Raw genomic sequence first — 24,275 nt, forward strand, 5'->3', positions numbered from 1 at the left:
TCAAGTAGTCTCGCCCCTATATCTCTTCTGCATAATTAATGTGCCCCAAACCTGCAAATAAGAAAGGAAATCTTTTTGAGAGACAAAATATAATCACTTGACATGAAGATTCAGAACCTTGCTTAAGATGAATGGTAGAATATTTTTTCATCCTAAACTAAGTTATACAACCAATACTTAAAAAAGTAGACAATTACACAACATGAGGATGGAGGATTCCAAGCAATTAAGCTTGGTCCAGAATGAGAGTATAGGAGAGCCGAACTCAAAACAATGCCAGTATTTACTTTAGAACATTAATCTATGATACCGTGATACTTCAATAAACACAACTTTTGCGTATCCACGTTATCCAACACCAAAACCAACACGAGGACACCGACGATTGACACTTACGACATGGGTACTTCTTGAACGACTACCCCATATCCTTTCGTGCTTACGTCTATTGCCCACACACTTATGAATTACTTAATTCCTTTCGAAACTGAGACACTAGATAGTATATTGCAAACAAAAATTATTCTAGAAAGGAGTGCAATCCTTAAAGTGGTATTACATCTATTATCAACTGTGATTGCATTTAGAATATGCATAGTACTTAAGATAAACTGCTAAACTTAAAAATAAAGCTATTGTCTACAAAGATGGTTGCATATTGCAGGTGCCGACTAGCAAAGTTGGTAAAACCTTTGGGTGATGATACCCGAGGTCTGGGGCTCAAACCCCACCAGCATCAAAGAGTTACTGATCTCATTTAAAATAGGCTTACCAATAAAAAAAAGATGGTTGCATATTAGCTTTAAACAAAAACAAAACACTATAAAACATATTATGTATATTATGTACATACATACAGCAAGTAATCGTGCAAATGAAGTCAGGAAGCTAATTTTTCAGAGGCTATCTTCTTTAAATTATTGTTGTACAAAATAACTACCACAATACTTCATTCACTATCTATCTAATGCATTTATTGTACTGGCTAATACTTCTGGTTGTGCCCACTAATGGCGTCAGATCACTTCTAAATCTTGTAGCAGGACAAAGAATAGCATACTCTCGGAGGAAGAGAAGTCTGTTGAAGATAATTTTGATGGCCTATATGACACTGAGGATGAGATGTTGGATATCGAATTATTGAAGGAATACTACAGCAGGGAGGTGGAATAAGAAGACGAACAGAGGACGAGGAACAAGAGACCATCTAAGTCAAGTGATAGTGGTCATCTGGTGTAGGAACTAGGTTATGGTGGTGTTTTTGGGTGCTTTTGTTTTTGATTACCAACTAGTCACCTACTTGTTATTTTCCGTTATGTTTTTCTTTCCTTTCTTGTAATCAAGGGTTGGTGTCTTAGGGGTTATGGGGCAGGTTTTGGGCTTGAAAATTAGCTACTGGCTAATAATTCAACTGTTAATTTAATCCCATTCATTAATATTATTACATTTTCTTTTATGTATCCAAAAATAAAATAAAAATTGTAGCAGGAGTTGTTTCTTTGGAGCAAAAAGTTGATGCTTGGAGAGTCTGCTCCTAAAACCGTAGGAGCATACTTTTGGAGTTAATCGACCACCATGTCAGTTAGTTATGTTCTCTGTGGAAATGATACTTAACTCTGTCTTACATACATAGTAGATCACTGAAGTAAAACAGGTGATTGTTAAGGAACAACATATAGCTCCTTGCAAATTCCACAAGGAAACATACAAGACATACATAAATAATTCTACGGAGCTAACCCTTAAAGTTTTTCTTTACTATAGGTAACACTTAAATAGGTAAGTTGTGGCTGGAATATATGCAAGATACTAAAATTTTGAATTCAGTCAAACATCTATCAAATCCAATAGAGCTAAAAGTTATTTTGCAATGTTCAGTGAGGATTAAAGAAACTTAAGACCTAGAAAACCTTTGGAAGAAACATCAAGAAAAACGAGTTTGGAAAGATGAGAATAAATAAGTCACTTACCATAACGGGTATCATCTTAGCACAGTTTGCAAGTGTCTAAACTGGAAAACTAACATACTTGAGGGCCTGGAGAAAAAACAGGTGACATCGTTAATATACAGGAGAAATTAATTATAAAAAAAAAAGGAAAAAAAAAAAAAATGGTACATACCTCATATTGGGAAGTTGTTGTGAGTATGTTTCATACTGAGATGAGGCAATACTTATAGATTGGAGCAACAAGGTCCAAGGCTTTTTTACTTGCCTAAAAAAGATATTGGTTAGGCAATGACACCATCTCCGGAAAGACAAAATAATAATAATAAGGTTACATATATAGTAGAGTACCAGTAAAGCAGCTGCAGATACAACAGACGTCATAATGCGGTTGCAGAAAACAAGAAATAACGAGTACTTAAAATACTCTTTCTTTTCCCCATATGGAACTCTCATTATCTTTTCTTGGATCATTAAATTTCCCTTTTCTTTGTCAAAAATATACACAAGACAAAACTCTTGAGACCAGAATTGAATTTTTTTAAAAAAACACAGAAAACGCCGTAAATGACGAGAGTGGTCATGATCCCGAGAGACAAATGAAAAGCTTTCCATAATAATTTATTATTATTATTATTATTATTATTCTCTTGTAATAATAATAAGCCACTCGATGGAGGAGGAGACGTCATGCTAATTATTAGACCGACACGTGGTGAGTGGAGAGGCGAAAATGTGTATTATAAGAGCGCGGGTGGTGGCTTTTGTATATTTTTGGTTTTGTTTTGCGAGGATGGACAGTCAACCTTACTTATGCTACTGCTGTGCCTACAACAGAAATAAATATAACTACTATTGGACCAACTGGTTCATTTCCAAAGAGGCTTTGGGCTTTACACAGCACAGGCCCACGGGGTTGGGCTTCTACAGCCGCGGCGGTTACCCAATGTTTATACGCTTAAAAAATTAAAACACTTTGAAAGACAACAAGTGCATATCCACAAGATTAGATTTTACAACATCCAAATTAGGCGAAATATCTGTATTGACTAAGTTAAAAGCTAAATTTGAGCACGTTAGTTTTATTTTGATTGTTGTTGCATTAGCAAGAGTGTTGCCTTCCCACCATAATTTGATGTCTCGAATATGTCACCAATTGTACCTAATTCTGAGCATTTGTCGAAATATGTAAGCTCGATGATAAGCGGTGAATTTTCATCGTGGCGTCTGCCTAGTATAATCAATTCATATTTATCTCCCATTTCACGAATCACACTGACTACACCTACCCCGTTGTTTACCTCCTCTTGTATATATGTGACTCTTTTGTTGTATGTAGTTCTCAACTTAAAATCCATTAATGTTTCCTCGTCAAATCTGTTCTCAGCTGACATTTTCTTCAAGTTATATTCACAACTCTTCTTCAGCAATCGAATTACAGTGACCTTAATGTTTGGGTGTTCGGACATTCTTTCTGCATATGCTAGTGCCTCACGATCGTCTGCGCCGCCCAAGAAAACCACTGCCACATGATAAGATGACGAGTTATCTAAAACACCACCAAGCACCCCCCAGCCCAATAATGATGCTAACAGAGCAAGGTGTATTTTCAAGGACATTCTTGTTCATTGTCTTATCCCAATCGTGGCGCCCGATATCAAATGTTTGTGGAAGGGGAGAATTATGAGAGAAATCATTTTTTCGATCGCAAGCTTACACGCGTCATTGTGCATATATGTGTATGATGGTACCACAGTGTAGGGCGCAACTGAAACTCTCCCTTTGTATTTTTCTTCATAAGACCTCAACACATTGATGATTCTTTGGGATGTTGTATTAGGAGAAGAAGAAGATCTTTCGTACGATCTGTGAGAAATGATTTGGGGAGTTTCGTGGTCAACAATCTCAACAAAATGAATGATGTTAAAGTTGATGGGGCTAGTTTTTGTCAGCTTGGTGGCCATCATGAGATAGATCGCAGATAGTACATTCGGCTCATTGTGGATGCAAGCAAGAATTCATAGTGGAGTGTTAAGTTTAGAGTGTGCAATGGTTCTTCTGTTGAGTAGCTTATATTTCATTGACGACTTGTGGACATATCTTACTAGGGGTGCAGAAGCCCCGGTTATGACCACTGTCGACAATACCATGATTTGAAAGTAGTCGTAATTGACTAGCTGCCATTTAAAAAAAACAAAAAACAAAAAAAAAAATGAACTAGTAGTCATAGTTACATGAACATAAACACATTAAGCCAACAATAAGAGGTATTATATATGGAGCATGATTTCCTGTAATATATTATACCTGAACGGCCGTCAACACTTGGAAAAAGGAAAGATCCATAAAGCCTTGGGCGTTCACTGTGAGGCCAAGTAAAATAGCATCCTTGGACGACATGTTGTAGTAAAGAGCAGGTAAAAATGCTCCTAAGAACTTTCTAGTGCAACTAACGAGAACAACCATTCCAACAATGAGAGCGGTAGATAAGTCGATCAGATATACATTCATCGCCATCCCATTTGTGGTGTAGAAAATTGGCATGATCAACCATTTATTGAAAAGTTCAAGCCTACAGCTTCAAACACCACAAACAGATATCCCTCTTGCGCTATCTTTCCATCTGGTATCCGATTAATCATCCAAATTATCGCTGGGCGCAGTGCAAACATAACTACCACAACTACTATGGCTATAGTGAGACACCCATATATAGCTATATTTAGGATGCTTGGATTTTGTTGATGGGTCAGAAAAATTGTCATTACTGATATATATAATATACCACTGATCAATGAAGAACTTAAGGCTAATTGGTTGAACTCCGTGTTGAAAATATTAAGCTCAAAAAGATAACTAGCAATGGAAGGGAAAGCCGGAATGGATTCTGCAACTCCAACCATTATAAGATGATAATATAACGTTTTGTTTACGTGCTGACTGAATATTGATGAGAAAAAAAGTAGCACATCTTTGTAGAGAGTATCATTTGGAAGTAAAATTACCAAAATGCAAGTTATTATTGCTTTTCTTCCTGTCCTTGATATCATCCTGGGGTTCATCTTCACTCCAATCAAGAAGATTTGGAAAATTATTCCCAAAGTTGAATATAGATCTAATGTTGCGAAACTTGGCTCGACGAAAATTGTCCGTAATTGTTTGTTTCCAGTGATAGGACCCAAAATGCTAGGACCTACTACGATTCCCGCCAGTTAGATAAGAAACATTAAAATAATTATTATTAAAAAAAAAACATTGAACACTATTTTTTTTCAAAAATTTATTTCCCGTAATAAGGTCCAAAATTGTGTTAATGAAAGGAAATGTACACTATACATCTCTTTTGGTGTTGCTACAGTGGATGCAACTACCAACATTCAAGCTCAATTAAATAAAATTCTTAGTAGACCACCCACTTTTAGCCTCCTTGGGAGGCCTAGAATACAATAGAATTGAATTCTAAACATACTCCAAATCCTTTTATGAAGTCTTCCACAGACCTATGGGAATCCCATATGAACAGACCTATGGTAATCCCATACAATCGTAGACAACATATTCATTGTGTTTCAAATACAAAAATCTAAAATCTAAATACAAAAATCCTGCTCATTTTAGGAATTAGGAGTTTTTTTGCTTTAATGGTGGCAAAAATAGGGTGAATTTTTATACTGAGGGATAGAAGAGTAATTTAACCACAAAATTAGGAAAAACATGCAAATTTAAAAAAAAACTAGGGTTGTAGCAGCCGTAAGTCCTAGCACACCTTCTGGAAGTGCTGGAAAAAGTTAACCTGATGAATCTGATCTCGAGGTGGATAGTTTTGAGTTTGATATGAGAGCAAAATATGGTGAGGGGGTCCGTTGAAATGCATATATAAAGAAAACCGGAGGAGTTTGTGAGTTTAAAAACATTAACATACCATGAAAAGTCACGGGAACTGAAGATGCTTAAGCCATCGAAAGAGTCATTGCTCAGAGAGGCTCAAGATCTGTTGGACGCTGTTAAAGCAATTGAAGACAACAGTGAAGGGAACGCACCAGGTAACAATGAAGAAGAAACATGTGTGATACCAAGAAGTGAGTGAGTCGGGGAAGAGGGAGAATCCCTGATCAAGCGGCTTGGTACCGAGGTGATTGAACAAAAAACAAAAGAAGGTGAACTGATGGAATCGGGAATAACTAGAACAAATTCTAAAGATTGGGAAAAAGGAACATCAGATCCTAAAATATCGGAATCACAGGTTAAGAGGGGAAAGAATGCTATAGTGTCTCCAAACACTGAACTGGATCAGAACAAGAACTCGTCTGCTATAAAAGAGAGTCAGCAGGGAACCAATGAAACGATCACAAAGTTGAAGCAAGCTGTCGGGATATACTTCAAAGAGCCAAAGGGTTTGTTAGAGAAAGATACAACTGATCAGAGGAATACAGGAACCCAAGCAAAGAAAATAGAGATGGCCATTGGAGACACCGCATCACTCACAGAAGGAAAAAATTTTATCGAGATGAAGGGGACGTGGGCAGAGATGCTTAGAGGGAAGACTGGGGGTACAAATGAACTCAAGTACATCCCACCATCTATGGTAAACGGCAAGGCAGTAGTGCATGTTAACAGCAATCAGTTCGCAGACCTTAACAAAAAATTTGAAAACATTATTGTGGGGTCGTTTGTTGGAAAAAGGCTGAACTACAATTTTGTAAAGGATATAGTAAGCCGCACTTGGAGAACAAAGAATTTTGTGATGAAACCATATGGAGATACCATGCTCACATTCAAGTTCCAGAATGATGATGAGAGGAAGGATGTTTTAGATCTTGGTTCCTTCCACATTGCGAGTCAACTATTTGTAGTTAGACCGTGGAAACTGTTTGTCGAGGCAGAAACCCGAGAACTTAAAACAATACCAATATGGGTAGTTGTGAAAGGTCTGCCAATGGAAATGTTGAATAAGCAAGGATTTAGCCAAGTTGGGAGTGTTATAGGTGTGCCGATGTTCACTGATCACTTAACTGAGAATATGACGCGAACATCCTATGCAAGGCTGTGCGTAGAGATAGATGCTGGTGCGCCGATCCAACTGATATCCCAGTGATTCTAGATCAGAGAAGAGTCTACAAAGTATTGTTTGAATACAACTGGAAGCCACAGAGATGTATGGGCTGTGAAGTGTTTGGCCACTTCGACCAAAGCTATCCCAAGAAGTTGAAACTGGAAAGAGATAGTGTAAACAAGGTTTGGCTGCATAAAACGGATACTATAAGCAAAGATGGGGAAGTGAACATGAGAAAGGAACCACAAGTAGATCAGAAGCTGAAAGGCAAGGCAATAGACACTGAGGTGCATGAAATTCATGAGATTGAGGAAGATGGGTGGGAGTCACCGAGTAAGAAACATCGATGTAGAAGGCATAATGGGAAGGGAGAAGGAACCTCGAGGGAAACCGAGACAGCAAAGAAGAGAAGTCCGATGGAGATAAAGCAATAGGAAATAAAGAGCGGAGAGAAAAACAAAGCAAGAATTCGGGCCGATGAGAGCAATGAGAACTCAACAGAGCAAGACGAGGGACATGAAAAGCAAAATAATATACCTACAGAGAAGGAACAAACAAGAAAGAGCGAAGGTAAAACAATGGGGACAAAAGTGAGAAGAGTACAAGAACCAAACTATGATGATAACCGGTTCAAACATCTGGCTGAAAACACTCACACAACTGTGGTTCAGAGAAAGGACGGGGGGCAACCTCTGAAATAGGTAGCAAGGACAGGGCAGAGTGTGAGCTGTAAGAAAGAAGGGGCAAAACAAAGCCTTTTGGTATACCCAAACAAACGTAAATGATGACAAACCTTTTCTTGTTGGAATGTGCGGGGGTTCAATCAAGCTTTTAAGCAAGTTGAAGTCAGAGAAATGATAAGGAAGTATGAAATAAGTGTTATGGGAATTGTCGATACTAGAGTAAAGCAGAAGAATCAAGATAGAATCTTCAATAAGACTTTTACAGGGTGGAGAATGGAAGGGAATAGTAATGGAACTGAATTGGGGAATATTTGGTTCTGCTGGAATCCGAGAGAGTGTGGGGTAAAACTGATACAAAAAGACTCGCAACAAATTACGATGGAAGTGGATAGAATATCAGGAGAGGAGTTCATCGAATCATTGGTTTATGACAGTAATGATATGGGGATAAGAAGGCAGCTGTGGAGAAGCATTCTAGAACTATCATGTACCATCCATAAACCTTGGATTATCTTGGGGGATTTCAATTCGATTTTGAATACTCAAGAGAAGATAGGAAGAACCGAGGTTAGGTCGTATCATTATGCAGATCTCTTAGATTGTGTTAATGCCGCTGGATTGGTGGATATAAAAAGTAAAGGGAATTTTCTAACTTGGAGCAACAAGCAAGAGGTGAGGGTTAGCTGTAAATTGGATCGAGTGATGGCCAATGCAGAATGGGTAGGAGCTTATGGGGATCATGTGGCTGATTTTAGGAACCCAGGAGCAGTATCTGATCATTCAGCCATGATAGTAACTTCAATAGCCCAGAAAAATCAGCAACACAAAGCCTTTAGATTCTTTAATTTCTGGTATACTGAGATGGGTTTCATGGATGTAGTAGGGGATACATGGAAGAGTGCAGTTGTTGGTAATCCGATGTTTGTATTCATGAAGAAGCTAAGGTTAACAGAGGCGGCACTAATACAGTGGAATAAAGAACGAGTTGGGAATGTGAAAAAATAGAGTCAAATTAATGAACAAAAAAATTCAATGGATCAAGTACAAACGCGAGCAAAAATCAAGCAATGCCCCATGGATCGAGCTCTGATTAGAAAAGAAAGGGAAGCAATTACAGCACATGTGCAAGCTATTAACTCTGAGGAGGATATGATACGACAGGTGATAGTAGTGAGAGATAATAATACCAAATACTTTTTCAAGTCTATGCAAGCAAGAAGGGTAGTAAACAAGATATCATGTTTGAAAGATGTGGCTGGAAATGTTATACAAGACTTAAAAGCTATATGAGATGAGTGTGTGGCTTTCTATGAAGCGCTCTACAGTCCTAGTAGCATGACGCCAGTGGATTTTTCAGTATTTCAGGATATGGAGCCTCGGCAACAGCTTGGCATGAGAGAATGGGATAGATTATAGCAGGATGTTACAAGGGATGAAATTATAGAGGCTCTAGCAGATATTGACAATGATAAAGCGCCGGGGAGTGATGGTTTCTCTTCTCTCTTTTATAAATGTACTCGGAAGATTATTGGCGAGGTCTTTATAAAAGCAGCAAAGAACTTCTTTTAGTCCAACCAGATGCTAAAGGAGGTAAATTCGACATGCATCACACTTATTCCTAAAGTACTTATACCTACTTCATTAGGGGATTACAGACCTATTGCTTGTTGTGGGGTGATATACAAATGCATAACTAAGGTCATGATGAGAAGAATGAAAGATATCATGCCAAAAGTTATTAACTCTAACCAATCAGCTTTCATAATGGGAAGGAGTGTATAGGATAATATTCTACTATCACATGAGATAATGCATAATATTCTACTATCACATGAGATAATGCATAACTACCACAGGGATCAGCAACCACCCAGATGTGTTGTGAAAATAGATTTGAAAAAAACTTATGATTCAGTGAGGTGGGAAGCGGTGGTTTTTGCAATGGAAAGAATAGGTATACCAGCCAGGTTCATTACATGGGTTAAAGCTTATGTGGAGACAGCTTCCTATTCTATAATGATTAATGGGTCATCTTATGGCTATTTCAGAGGAAAAAGGGGAATAAGACAGGGAGATCCAATCTCACCGTATCTCTTTGTAATGGTAATGGACCTATTCACGGATATGATGCATCAGAGTGTGAGGACTGGAAGGTATAGGTTACATCAAAAGTGCATAGACCCGCTTATCACTCATTTGTCATTTGCAGATGACTTAATGGCATTTATGTATGGGGATGTACAAAGTGCGAACACCCTAAAGCAAACCCTGGAGACTTTCAAAGTTGTGGTAGGACTAGAGGTGAACCAACAGAAGAGTAATATCTTCTTTGCAGGAGTAGATGAGATTACAAGTACAGAGATAGAGCAAGTGTTCCAGTTTGAAAGAGGAGAGTTGCCAATGAGATATCTGGGGCTACCCTTAATTACTACGAGGTTAAGATCTGTGGATTGTAGTTCTTTTGTGCAAAAAGTGGCAAGGAGAATACAAAGGTAGAAGGGAAAGCTACTTTTTTATACAGGAAGGCTACATCTTATAAAAGCAGTGTTAAACAACCTCAGTGTCTACTGGCTGACTTCGTTCAAAATCCCACAGAAAACTGTTGAGGACATAAACAGATTATGCCGGAACTTCTTATGGACAGGGCCAGATTGTATACAGTCACATGCATTAATTAGGTGGGAAGCTCTGTGTTTCCTTTACGAGGAGGGAGGACTAGGGATTAGGGACATGGAAAAGGTTAATCAAGCGGCAACAATGAGGCACATATGGAAGATTGTAACAAAGGCAGAGAACTTGTTGGTTACATGGATATACAGGAATAAGATTAAATACCAGAGTTTTTGGACTGTAAATATTCCACAAGACTGCTCATGGAGCTGGAGAAACATTCTAAAATGCAGAGCAGAGGTAGCTGATTTTGTCAAACACCAAATTGGTGATGGGAAGGATACAAGCTTCTGGAATGAACCATGGTACTCAACAGGTATACTGAGGTCAAAATATCCACATGCATTACTATATAACAGCTCATGCAATGTCCAGAACAAGGTAGTTGATTTCATAGAAGCAGGGAGATGGAATTTTCCAGAAAATGTTCAGACTCATCTCAGAGAATTTATGCCAGAGATTGATGATATAGAGATAGTGGGGCAAGAAGACAGAATTGTTTGGACGACATCAAACCATGGAGAGTTCAGTTTAAAAGAGACATACGAAAGTTTGAGAGGTTCCAGACAAAAAGTGAAATGGGCCAATATTGTGTGGTATTCAAATAGAATACCGCGCCATTCATTTATAACCTGGATGGCTATTAACTGCGGACTGAAGACACTAAAGAAGCTTAAGGAGTGGAAGAAAATCCAATCAGACACTTGTGTTCTATGCTGGCAAGGAACCAAAACTGAACACCATCTCTTTCATCACTGCAGTTTTGCAAAAAAGGTATGGAATCAAATTCTACAGAGGTTGGGTTTCAATAGAGTTGGTGCGATGATATAGGAAGGAGAGGTGGAATGGGTTGAAATAGAAACAAGAGGAAAAGGGTTTGTCCAAGATGGGTTGCGACTTGTATGGAATAGGTTTGTGTATATGATCTGGAAAACTCGAAATGAACGCATCTTCAAAAACAAAATGGCAGACGCACATCAGGTGTATGAGGAAGTGATTAGCTCGACTAGAACCAAGCTAATGGGTATCAATATAGTGATGAAACAAGGGTCTGAAGCACAACATTTCATGGAAACATGGAATATGGACATGGGGATTATAAAGGAAAAAAGGCAGTTATGCAAATGGGGCACAGCAGAAAGGGATGTATACATTCTCAATACAGACGGTACACTGCAGGGAGATGATGGGGGATGGGCAGCGGTACTAAGAAATGGAAATGGCGAAGTCACAACAGCAAGTCATGGCACCTCAAACATGGAGAGCATCTCGCTTATCGAGTTGTAGGCAGTTGAGCAAGGAGTACAAATGGCGCTAAGGCATGGCGTCAAATAGCTTGAGGTACAGACGGACCCTACCAATGTCATATCTTTCTTGAACAGTAGAAGTAAGTACCCATGGAAGGCAGAGAAACTTGTGCGAAGAATAAAAGCTATGAAGGAAGAATTGGAGCATTTCAATATTATACATGTGTTCAGGGAAACAAACAGGCTAGCTGATGTGCTGGCACAGAAACATTCCTTCTAGGAGATACATAGAATTAGTTCCTAGTTCGTTTTCTGAGGATGTAAAGAAAATTATATTTGAAGATGCTAGTGGTAAACAGTATCTAAGATTGTAATAATTCAACTTTTTTTTTATCCTCTATGAGGAAGGGGTAGGGGACCTCTTAATTAAAAAAACCCCGCTTACCCATAAAAAAAAAAAAAAAATCTAAATAGGAATTGAATTATGAAAGTTTGTCAAACACACATTTCGTAAATTTGAATTAAATTCTATTATAGTGAATTCCATTCCAATAGTTTCCAACTCCATCCTATTCCTAATTAGTTTCCACTTTAAGTTGCCAAACGTACTCAGGTACACCATATCAGACTCCTCCCAATTACATGGTGGTTTGCATTCAGACCAAATTTGTTCAAAAGTAGTTAAACTAGTACCATGCATGTTTTGCTATTATATCAGCCGTGAAGCTAGTTTTCTTCCTTCCTTGTGTGAAATTTTCCTAATCATATATAGAATCTTGTTTTGTTCAAGGTATATGCACAATATAGAAATCTAATCTAGTAATATATTAAATACATACCATATATCTTGTCTTCCTCCACAATAATGACAATATATAAATCTTTTACAAAGATGGCATCTCTACTAGGGCTGTCCATGGTTCGGTTCGGGTCGGTTTGGTCCAAATATATAAACCAAATCACAAGAGTCGGTTTCTAACTTTTCAAACCGTAACCGAACCGCATCGGAAGAAAACCGAGTTCTAACCGAACTATAAAATCGGTTCGGTTCGGTTTAAAACTGAATCTATTGACTTAAAGCCCAACTTTCCAACTTAAATCGGTTTATCGGTTCAGGCATTTATAAAATAGCAACACTAAGAAGGGGGTAATAACCAATTATACCAAATAAGATAACTAATTTTGATCTATTTAATCAATTAGATTTGAGATATGAATAGAAAGAATATCAAACCCAACATGAAAATTGATATCATTTGGCTTTAATTTACAGAAAACATATTTGTGAGATCTCTCAATCGATTGATCTATAACCAGTGTTCATTTTTCTCACGGTGAACAACGATCCTTGATAGAAAATTAGAAATTAAACTAGAAAAGAAGAAGGTGAGAGGTAGTGGTTGACTGGCTGTTATCTTGGAAAAGGTCACTGATATTTTGTTGAAGTGGTTGTTAGTTTGAACTTTGGAAATGAGAATATAAGAGAGGAGAGAGAATAAAAGAGGCACATGCGGCTGGTTTATATAGTTAGGGTTTGGTGGCTTAAGTTAGATAGTCCATTCAAAATCAATGGTCATAAATTAACTTAAAGATCTAAGGGTTTATAACAATTATTACTAGTGTACAGCTATCGGTTCGGTTCGGTTAACCGAGGGCAAAAACTGTGAGCCAAACCAAATGAAGTCAGTTTTACAATTAGGAATCAAAACCAAACCAGACATGTAGTAAACCGAAAAAAATGACCGGTTCGGTTTTTCGGTTTTTGTGAACACCCCTAGTTATATTTGATGACATTAGCAAATTGAGTTCATATTTCCATCGAAAACAGATGAAGTGGATAATAGCAATAGAAAGTGATCCATTTTATGATCTATCAAGACTTGATTTTACTCATATCCTCAATCCATCAACAACTTATTGGCTTTTGTATACAGTTAGTCAATTCAAATATCTATCACGATAGGGATATAATATTATATACAATATAAGGACAAATCTATCTATCGTGAATTTGAAATTGTAACTAAAAATTGGCAAGCAAAGATAAATATGACTGGGTGCTTTTATATCTTTATCCACCCTTCATCATGATTATTTGATATAAACAGGTTTATTAAGGTTGCCGACTTGCCATTGAATTTCTGCTTACCCTTGAGAAAATCCTAGTTCAACCCCCAGCTGGCCATGCACCACCAAACTTTGAAGTGTGCCAGTTATGAAACTAAGTAAGGTAGATGCAAGGCATTCACTTTACAGTTAATTTAATGTTATAACTTATTAAATATATTAATAGATAGTAAGTTTGTGCAAATTAGCTTTTGAAGTTAATATTGAGATTTCTAATGACTCCATCTTAAAAGCAAAACTGTTGTATTCTAAGTTACATTGATACGGTTATGTGTGTCCATACCCGAAACGAATATGAAGTGTCAAACACGGAATTGAGATATATTTTATACCATTTATGTCAGTTTTTGGTCCGTGTTTTGATCGACAGCATTTTAAGAAAGAATCGTTCATTCAAAGCAAAGCAAACTTCGCTTCTCTTTTCATAAATAGACTCAGTTAGAGATCTTCCTGATTGTGTGACCAAAACGGATTCATAGATACTGATGTAGGATGAGAACGTTCACTTTTAGGTATTTCTATTAGTAGAATTATTAAGTTGATTTAGTAGTTTCTTACGTTGGGTTTAATTAGATTTAGAAGTCTAGGTTTCTTTGTTATCAAGTTTGGCTTATCTTTATAAGGAGGCTAATGTTAGTTGTTTTAGGTATTCAATTATTCAATCAGATCAATTATCAAAATTATCTCAAGCCTAATATTTTTCCTCTCCAATTATTCTTCATCTCCTTCAATCTTAATTTCTTATTCGTCTAAACTCTTCAATCTCCTTCGTTCAATTCTTCTATTAAGGATTTCCATATCCTATCTTCTAAATCTAATTGTTCCCCATCAGATACATATCCGACATGGATTATTTTAAAAAAAATTGTTAGTCCATGTAACATAAGTTGTATTTAAACAAAATCTAACATGACCACTTCCACAACACCCCAGTTCCATTTTTTGGGAAGAGATTAAACACATCTTGTACTTAGGTAAAGCAGAACAAAATGCATCAATGTTTACTTAATTTGGCATATAATTCAAGGGCTAGGACTCTAATGCGGTAGGAAACAAAAGCAGCATGTATTATGTATTTACATATATATCCATGCAAAAAAGACATTAAATATGGGCACCAAGCTCAAAATCAATTGGCAATAAGTGGCTCGTCCTCGAGATTTATGTATTATATGCATGGGCGCATGGCTTCAGATTCCCGATATGGGATAATAGATCTCACAAACCTATTCCATACAAGTCGCAACCCATCTTGGACAAAACCTTTTCCTCTTGTTTCTATTTTAACCCATTCCACCTCTCCTTCCCATGTCATCGCACCAACTTTATTGAAACCCAACCTCTGTAGAATTTGATTCCATACCTTTTTTGCAAAACTGCAGTGATGAAAGAGATGGTGTTCAGTTTCGGTTCCTTGCCATCATAGAACACAAGTGTCTGATTGGATTTTCTTCCACTCCTTAAGCTTCTTTAAGGTCTTCAATCCGCAAGTAATAGCCATCCAGGTTATAAAGGAATGGCACGGTATTCTATTTGAATACCACACAATATTGGCCCATTTCACTTTTTGTCTGGAACCTCTTAAACTTTCATATGTCTCTTTTAAACTGAACTCTCCATGGTTTGATGTCGTCCAAACAATTCTGTCTTCTTGCCCCATTATCTCTATATCATCAATCTCCGGCATAAATTCTCTGAGATGAGTCTGAACATTTTCTGGAAAACTCCATCTCTCTACTTCTATGAAATCAGCTACCTTGTTCTGGACATTGCATGAGCTGTTATATAGTAATGTCTGTGGATATTTCGACCTCAGTATACCTGTTGAGTACCATGGTTCATTCCAGAAGCTTGTATCCTTCCCATCACCAATTTGGTGTTTGACAAAATCAGCTGCCTCTGCTCTGCATTTTAGAATGTTTCTCCAGCTCCATGAGCAGTCTTGTGGAATATTTACAGTCCAAAAACTCTGGTCTTTAATCTTATTCCTGTATATCCATGTAACCCGCAAGTTCTCTGCCTTTGTTACAATCTTCAATATGTGCCTCATTGTTGCCGCTTGATTAACCTTTTCCAAGTCCCTAATCCCTAGTCCTCCCTCCTCGTAAGGGAAACACAGAGCTTCCCACCTAATTAATGCATGTGACTGTATACAATCTGGCCCTGTCCATAAGAAGTTCCGGCATAATCTGTTTATGTCCTCAACAGTTTTCTGTGGGATTTTGAACAAATTCAGCCAGTAGACACTCAGGTTGTTTAACATTGCTTTTATAAGCTGTAGCCTTCCTGCATAAGAAAGTAGCTTTCCCTTCTAGCTTTGTATTCTCCTTGCCACTTTTTGCACCAAAGAACTACAATCCACAGATCTTAACATCGTAGTAATTAAGGGTAGCCCCAGATATCTCACTGGCAACTCTCCTCTTTCAAACTGTAACATTTGCTCTATCTCTATACTTGTAATCTCATCTACTCCTACAAAGAAGATATTACTCTTCTGTTGGTTCACCTCTAGTCCTGCCACAACTTTGAAAGTCTCCAGGGTTTGCTTTAGGGTGTTCGCACTTTGTACATCCCCGTACATAAATGCCATTAAGTCATCTGCAAATGACAAATGAGTGATAAGCGGGTCTATGCATGCACTTTTGGTGTAACCTATACCTTCCAGTCCTCACACTCTGATGCATCATATCTGTGAACAGGTCCATTACCATTACAAAGAGATACGGTGAGATTGGATCTCCCTGTCTTATTCCCCTTCTTCCTCTGAAATAGCCATAAGATGACCCATTAATCATGATAGAATAGGAAGCTGTCTCCACACAAGCTTTAACCCATGTAATGAACCTGGCTGGTATACCTATTCTTTCCATTGCAAAAACCACCGCTTCCCGCCTCACTGAATCATAAGCTTTTTTCAAATCTATTTTCACAACAGATCTGGGTGGTTGCTAATCCCTGGGGTAGTTATGCATTATCTCATGTGATAGTAGAATATTATCCTGTATACTCCTTCCCGTTATGAAAGCTGATTGGTTAGAGTTAATAACTCTTGGCATGATATATTTCATTCTTCTCGTCATGACCTTAGTTATGCATTTGTATATCACCCCACAACAAGCAATAGGTCTGTAATCCCCTAATAAAGTAGGTATAAGTACTTTAGGAATAAGTGTGATGCATGTCAAATTTACCTCCTTTAGCATCTGGTTTGACTGAAAGAAGTTCTTTGCTGCTTTTATAAAGTCCTCGCCAATAATCTTCCAATTACATTTATAAAATAGAGAAGAGAAACCATCACTCCCCGGCGCTTTATCATTATCAATATCTGCTAGAGCCTCTATAATTTCATCCCTTGTAACATCCTGCTATAATCTATCCCATTCTCTCATGTCAAGCTGTTGCCGAGGCTCCATATCCTGAAACACTAAGAAATCCACTGCCGTCATGCTACTAAGACTGTAGAGCGCTTCATAGAAAGCCACACACTCATCTCTTATAGCTTTTGAGTCTTGTATAACATTTCCAGCCACATCTTTCAAACATGATATCTTGTTTACTACCCTTCGTGCTTGCATAGACTTGAAAAAGTATTTGGTATTATTATCTCCCACTACTATCACCTGATCCCTTGATTTCTGTCGTATCATATCCTCCTCAGAGTTAATAGCTTGCACATGTGCTGTAATTGCTTCCCTTTCTTTTATAATCAGAGCTCAATCCATGGGCTGTGCTTGCAGCTGCGTTTGTACTTGATCCATTGAATTTTTTGTTTCGCTGACTCTGTTTATCACATTCCCAACTTGTTCTTTATTCCACTATATTAGTGCCGCCTTTGTTAACCTTAGCTTCTTCAAAAATACAAACATCGGATTACCAACAACTGCACTCTTCCATGTATCCCCTACTACATCCATGAAACCCTTCTCAGTATACCAGAAATTAAAGAATCTAAAGGCTTTGCGTTGCTGATTTTTCTGGGCTATTGAAGTTACTATCATGGCTGAATGATCAGATACTGCTCCTGGGTTCCTAAAATTAGCCTCATGATCCCCATAAGCTCCTACCCATTTTGCATTGGCCATCACTCGATCCAATTTACAGCTAACCCTCACCTATTGCTTGTTGCTTATGGTGGTGTTTTTGGGTGCTTTTGTTCTTGATTACCAACTGGAGTCAATCGACCACCATGTCACTCAGTTCTCTTCTCTATGGAAATGATACTTAACTCTGTCTTGCATACATACTAGATCACTAAAGTAAAACAGGCGATTGTTAAGGAACAACATATAGCTCCTTGCAAATTCCACAAGGAAACATACAAGACGTACATAAATAATTCTACGGAGCTAACCCTTAAAGGTTTTGTTTACTATAGGTAACACTTCAATAGGTAAGTTGTGGCAGGAATATATGCAGGATACTAAAATTTTGAATTCGGTCAAACATCTATCAAATCTAATAGAGCTAAAAGTTATTTTGCAATGTTCAGTGAGGATTAAAGAAACTTAAGACCTAGAAAACCTTTGGAAGCAACATAATGAAAAACGAGTTTGGAAAGATGAGAATAAATAAGTCACTTACCATAACGGGTATCATCTTAGCACATTTTGCAAGTGTCTGAACTGGAAAACTAACATACTTGAGGGCCTGGAGAAAAAAACAGGTGACATCGTTAATATACAGGCGAAATTAATTATATATAAAAAAAAAAAGATGAAATGGTACATACCTCATATTGGCAAGTTGTTGTGAGTATGTTTGATACTGAGATGAGGCAATACTTATAGATTGGAGCAACAGGGTCCAAGGCTTTTTTACTTGCCTAAAAAAGATATTGGTTAGGCAATGACACCATCTCCGGAAAGACAAAATAATAATAATAAGGTTACATATATAGTAGAATACCAGTAAAGCAGCTCCAGATACAGCAGACGTCATAATGAGGTTGCAGAAAACAAGAAATAACGAGTACTTAAAATACTCTTTCTTTTCCCCATACGGAACTCTCATTATCTTTTCCTGCATCATTAAATTTCCCTTTTCTTTGTCAAAAATATACACAAGACAAAACTCTTGAGACGAGAATTGATTTTTTTTTAAAAAAAACCTGTAAAATGCCGTAAATGACGAGAGTGGTCATGATCCCAGAGACAGCGAAAACGCCTTTACATAATAATTTATTATTATTATTATTATTATTATTCTCTTGTAATAATAATAAGCCACTCGATGGAGGAGGAGACGTCATGCTAATTATTAGACCGACACGTGGTGAGTGGAGAGGCGGACATGTGTATAAGAAGAGCGCGGGTGGTGGCTTTTGTCTATTTTAGTGTTTGTTTTGCGAGGACGGACTGTCAACCTTACTTATGCTGCTACTGTGCCTACAACAGAAATAAATATAAATACTATTGGACCAACTGGTTCATTTACAAAGAGGCTTTGGGCTTTACACATCGTAGGCCCACGGGGTTGGGCTTTTACAGCCGCGGCGATTACCCAATGTTTATATGCTTAAAAAATTAAAACACTTTGAAAGACAACAAGTGTATATCCACAAGATTAGATTTTACAACATCCAAATTAGGCTTAAATATCCTCATTTAACTAAGTTAAAAGCTAAATTTGAGCACACTAGTTTTATTTTGATTGTTGTTGCATTAGCAAGAGTGTTGCCTTGCCACCATAATTTGATGTCTCGAATATGTCACCAATTGTACCTAATTCTGTGCATTTGTTGAAATATGTAAGCTCGATGATAAGCAGTGAATTTTCATTGTGGCTTCTGCCTAGTATAATCAATTCGTATTTATCTCCCATTTCACGAATCACACTGACTACACCTACCCCGTTGTTTACCTCCTCTTGTATATACGTGACTTTTTTGTTGTATGTAGTTCTCAACTTAAAATCCATTAATGTTTCCTCGTCAAATCTGTTCTCAGCTGACATTTTCTTCAAGTTATATTCACAACTCTTTTTCATCAATCGAATTACAGTGACCTTCATGTTTGGGTGTTCGAACATTCTTTCTGCATATGCTAGTGCCTCACGATCGTCCGCGCTGCCCAAGAAAACCACTGCCACATGATAAGATGACGAGTTATCTAAAACACCACCAAGCACCCCCCCAGTCAATAATGATGCCAACAGAGCAAGGTGCATTTTCAAGGACATTCTTGTTCATTGCCTTTATCCCACTGTGGGCGAAGCCAGTATCCAAATGTTTGTGGAAGGGGAGAATTATGAGAGAAATCATTTTTTCAATCGCAAGCTTACACGCGTCATTGTGCATAGATGTGTATGATGTTACCACAGTGTAGGGCGCAACTAAAACTCTCCCTTTGTTTTTTTCTTCGTAAGACCTGAACACACTGACGATTCTTTGGGATGCTGTATTAGGAGAAGAAGAAGATCTTTCGTACGATCTATGAGAAATGATTTGGGGAGTTTCCTGGCCAACAATCTCAACAAAATGAATGATGTTCAAGTTGATGGGGCTAGTTTTTGTCAGATTGGTGGCCATCATGAGATAGATCACAGATAGTACATTCGGCTCATTGTGGATGCAAGCAAGAATTCGCAGTGGAGTGTTAAGTTCAGAGTGTGCAATGGTTCTTCTGTTGACTAGCTTATATTTCATTGACGACTTGTGGAGATATCTTACTAGGGTGCGTAAGCCCGGTTATGACCACTGTCGACAATACCATGATTTGAAAGTAGTCGTAATTGACTAGCTGCCATTTAAAAAAAACAAAAAACAAAAAAAAAATGAACCAGTAGTCGTAGTTATATGAACATAAACACATTAAGCCAACAATAAGAGGTATTATATATGGAGCATGATTTCCTGTAATATATTATACCTGAACGGCCGTCAATACTTGGAAAAAGGAAAGATCCGTAAAGCCTTGGGCTTTCATCGTGAGGCCAAGTAAAATAGCATCCTTGGACGACATTGTTGTAGTAAAGAGCAGGTAAAAATGCTCCTAAGAACTTTCCAGTGTAACTAACGATGAGAGCGGTAGATAAGTCGATCAGATATACATTCATCGCCATCTCATTCGTGGTGTAGAAAATTGGCTTGATCAACCATTTATAGAAAAGTTCAAGCCTACCGCTGCAAACACCACAAACAGATATCCCTCCTACGTTGTCTTTCCATCTGGTATCCGATTAATCATCCAATTTATTGTTGGCCGCAGTGCAAACATAACTACCACAACTACTATGGCTATAGTGAGACACCCATATATAGCTATATTTAGGATGCTTGGATTTTGTTGATGGATCAGAAAAATTGTCATTACTGATATATACAATATACCACTGATCAATGAAGAACTTAAGGCTAACTGGCTGAACTCCGTGTTGAAAATATTAAGCTCAGAAAGATAACTAGCAATGGAAGGGAAAGCCGAAATGGATTCTACAACTCCAACCATTATAAGATGATAGTATAACGTTTTGTTTACGTCGTGGACTGAATATTGATGAGAAAAGAGTAGCACATCTTTGTAGAGAGTATCATTTGGAAGTAAAATTACCAAAATGCAAGTTATTATTGCTTTTCTTCCTGTCCTTGATATCATCCCGGGGTTCATCTTCACCCAATCAAGAAGATTTGGAAAATTATTCCCAAAGCTGAATATAGATCTAATGTAGCTTAAACTTGGCTCGTTTAAAATTGTTCGTAATTGTTTATTTCCAGTGATAGGACCCAAAATGCTAGGACCTACTACGATGCCCGTCTGTTAGATAAGAAACATTAAAATAATTATTATTAAAAAAAAAACATTCAACACTATTTTTTTTCAAAAATTTATTTCCCATAATAAGGTCCAAAATTGTGTTAATGAAAGGAAATGTATACTATACATCTCTTTTGGTGTTGCTACAGTGGATGCAACTACCAACATTCAAGCTCAATTAAATAAAATTCTAAGCTCAATTAAATAAAACTCTTTGTAGACCACCCACTTTTAGCCTCCTTGGGAGGCCTAGAATCCAATAAAATTGAATTCTAAACATACTCCAAATCCTTTTATGAAGTCTTCCACAGACCTATGGTAATCCCATACAAACATACCTATGGTAATCCCATACAATCGTAGGCAACATATTCATTGTGTTTCAAATACAAAAATCTAAATAGGAATTGAATTATGAAAGTTTGTCAAACACACATTTCGTAAATTTGAATCAAATTCTATTATAGTGGATTCCATTCCAATAGTTTCCAACTCCATCCTATTCCTAATTTGTTTCCACACTTTAAGTTGCCAAACGTACTCAGGTACACCATATCAGACTCCTCCCAATTACATGGTGGTTTGCATTCAGACCAAATTTGTTCAAAAATAGTTAAACTAGTACCATGCATGTTTTGCTATTATATCCGCCGTGAAGCTAGTTTTCTTCCTTCCCTGTGTGAAATTTTCCTAATCATATATAGAATCTTGTTTTGTTCAATGTATATGCACAATATAGAAATCTAATCTAGTAATATATTAAATACATACCATATATCTTGTCTTCCTCCACAATAATGACAATATATAAATCTTTTACAAAGATGGCATCTCTACTAGGGCTGTCCACGGTTCGGTTCGGTTCGGTTTCAAACCGAATCTATTGACTTAAAGCCCAACTATTCCAACTTAAATTGGTTTATCGGTTCAGGCATTTATAAAACAGCAACATTAAGAAGGGAAATAACCAATTATACCAAATAAGATAACTAATTTTGATCTATTGAATCAATTAGATTTGAGATATGAATAGAAAGAATATCAAACCCAACATGAAAATTGATATCATTTGGCTTTAATTTACAGAAAACATATTTGTGAGATCTCTCAATCGATTGATCTATAACCAGTGTTCATTCTTCTCACGGTGAACAACGATCGTTGATAGAAAATTAGAAATTAAACTAGAAAAGAAGAAGGTGAGAGGTAGTGGTTGACTAGTTGTTATCTTGGAAAGGGTCACTGATATTTTGTTGAAGTGGTTGTTAGTTTGAACTTTGGAGATGAGAATATAAGATAGGAGAGAGAATAAGAGAGGCACATGCGGCTGGTTGAGAGAGTTAGGGTTTGGTGGCTTAAGTTAGATAGTCCATTCAAAATCAATGGTCATAAATTAACTTAAAGATCTAAGGGTTTATAACAATTATTACTAGTGTACAGCTATCGGTTCGGTTCAGTTAACCGAGGGCAAAAACTGTGAGCCGAACCAAATGAAGTCGGTTTTACAATTAGGAATCGAAAACCGAACCGGACATGTAGTAAACCGAAAAAAATGACCGGTTAGGGACGGTTCAATTCGGTTTTTCGGTTTTTGTGAACACCCCTAGTTATATTTGATGACATTAGCAAATTGAGTTCATATTTCCATCGAAAACAGATGAAGTGGATAATAGCAATAGAAAGTGATCCGTTTTATGATCTATCAGGACTTGATTTTACTCAGATCCTCAATCCATCAACAACTTATTGGCTTTTATATACAGTTAGTCAATTCAAATATCTATCACGATAGGGATATAACATTATATACTATATAAGGACAAATCTACCTATCGTGAATTTGAAATTGTAACAAAGATAAATATGACTGGGCGCTTTTAGATCTTTATCCATCCTTCATCATGATTATTTGATATAAACAGGTTTATTAAGGTTGCCGACTTGCCATTGAATTTCTGCTTACCCTTGAGAAAATCCCAGTTCAACCCTGCCAGTGGCCATGCACCACCAGCTTGAAGTGTGCTGATTTAAACTAAGTAAGGTAGATGCAAGGCATTCACTTTACAGTTAATTTAATGTTATAAGTTATTAAATATATTAATAGATAGTAAGTTTGTGCAAATTAGCTTTTGAAGTTAATATTGAGATTTCTAATGACTCCATCTTAAAAGCAAACCTATTGTATTTTAAGTTACATTGATACAGTTATGTGTGTCCATACCCGAAACGAATATGAAGTGTCAAACACGGAATCGAGATATATTTTATACCATTTATGTCAGTTTTTGGTCCGTGTTTTGATCGATAGCATCTTAAGAAAGAATTGTTCATTTAAGGCAAAGCAAACTTCGCTTCTCTTTTCATAAATAGACTCAGTTAGAGATCTTCCTGATTGTGTGACCAAAACGGATTCATAGATACTGATGTAGGATGAGAACGTTCACTTTTAGGTATTTCTATTAGTAGAATTATTAAGTTGATTTAGTAGTTTCTTACGTTAGGTTTAATTAGATTTAGAAGTCTAGGTTTCTTAGTTATCAAGTTTGGCTTATCTATAAGGAGGCCAATGTTAGTTGTTTTATGTATTCAATTATTCAATCAGATCAATTATCAAAATTATCTCAAGCCTAATATTTTCCTTCTCCAATTATTCTTCATCTCCTTCAATCTTAATTTCTTCTTTGTCTAAACTCTTCAATCTCCTTCGTTCAATTCTTCTATTAAGGATTTCCATAGCCTATCTTCTAAATCTAATTGTTCCCAATCAGATACGTATCTGACACGGATTATTTTAAAAA

At 37.0% G+C, this 24,275-nt stretch overlaps 3 protein-coding genes across 3 annotated transcripts; all 3 read right to left on the reverse strand.

The window, feature by feature from the left end:
- On the reverse strand, positions 1-19,043 carry LOC147497672 (UDP-galactose/UDP-glucose transporter 5-like). Its single transcript, XM_086562966.1, has 5 exons — positions 18,834-19,043; positions 18,632-18,745; positions 18,456-18,548; positions 18,308-18,373; positions 1-51 (listed from the first exon to the last, which is right to left on the reverse strand). The coding sequence occupies exons 1-5, from the start codon at positions 18,972-18,974 to the stop codon at positions 1-3; spliced, it is 465 nt and encodes a 154-aa protein (XP_086419092.1). The 5' UTR covers positions 18,975-19,043.
- Positions 3,029-4,463, reverse strand: LOC147497673 (cation/H(+) antiporter 15-like). The gene is made up of 4 exons (XM_086560802.1): positions 4,254-4,463; positions 4,035-4,123; positions 3,598-3,812; positions 3,029-3,534 (listed from the first exon to the last, which is right to left on the reverse strand). The coding sequence occupies exons 1-4, from the start codon at positions 4,461-4,463 to the stop codon at positions 3,029-3,031; spliced, it is 1,020 nt and encodes a 339-aa protein (XP_086416928.1).
- Positions 19,044-19,366: 323 nt separating the features above from the next.
- Positions 19,367-19,903, reverse strand: LOC147497674 (cation/H(+) antiporter 15-like). The gene has a single exon (XM_086562967.1). It carries the CDS (start codon positions 19,901-19,903, stop codon positions 19,367-19,369), a length of 537 nt encoding a protein of 178 aa, XP_086419093.1.
- Between the last annotated feature and the right edge of the window lie 4,372 nt (positions 19,904-24,275).

This window comes from Coptis chinensis, chromosome 5, assembly GCF_015680905.1.
Source record: "Coptis chinensis isolate HL-2020 chromosome 5, ASM1568090v1, whole genome shotgun sequence".
Taxonomy (NCBI): domain Eukaryota; kingdom Viridiplantae; phylum Streptophyta; class Magnoliopsida; order Ranunculales; family Ranunculaceae; genus Coptis; species Coptis chinensis.

What these genes read in the sequence shown, in the direction of transcription:
- LOC147497673 (XM_086560802.1), bottom strand. Translation starts at nt 4,463, where the DNA reads ATGGCGATGAATGTATATCTGATCGACTTATCTACCGCTCTCATTGTT. An exon ending in AAGTGTTGACGGCCGTTCAG is followed by an intron (nt 4,124 to 4,253) that starts GTATAATATATT and finishes TTTAAATGGCAG; the next exon opens with CTAGTCAATTACGACTACTT. An exon ending in CTAGTAAGATATGTCCACAA is followed by an intron (nt 3,813 to 4,034) that starts GTCGTCAATGAA and finishes CATTTCTCACAG; the next exon opens with ATCGTACGAAAGATCTTCTT.
- LOC147497672 (XM_086562966.1), bottom strand. Translation starts at nt 18,974, where the DNA reads ATGACGTCTCCTCCTCCATCGAGTGGCTTATTATTATTACAAGAGAAT. An exon ending in TCATTTACGGCATTTTACAG is followed by an intron (nt 18,746 to 18,833) that starts GTTTTTTTTAAA and finishes TTAATGATGCAG; the next exon opens with GAAAAGATAATGAGAGTTCC. An exon ending in CAACAACTTGCCAATATGAG is followed by an intron (nt 18,374 to 18,455) that starts GTATGTACCATT and finishes TTTTTTCTCCAG; the next exon opens with GCCCTCAAGTATGTTAGTTT.
- LOC147497674 (XM_086562967.1), bottom strand. Translation starts at nt 19,903, where the DNA reads ATGTCCTTGAAAATGCACCTTGCTCTGTTGGCATCATTATTGACTGGG.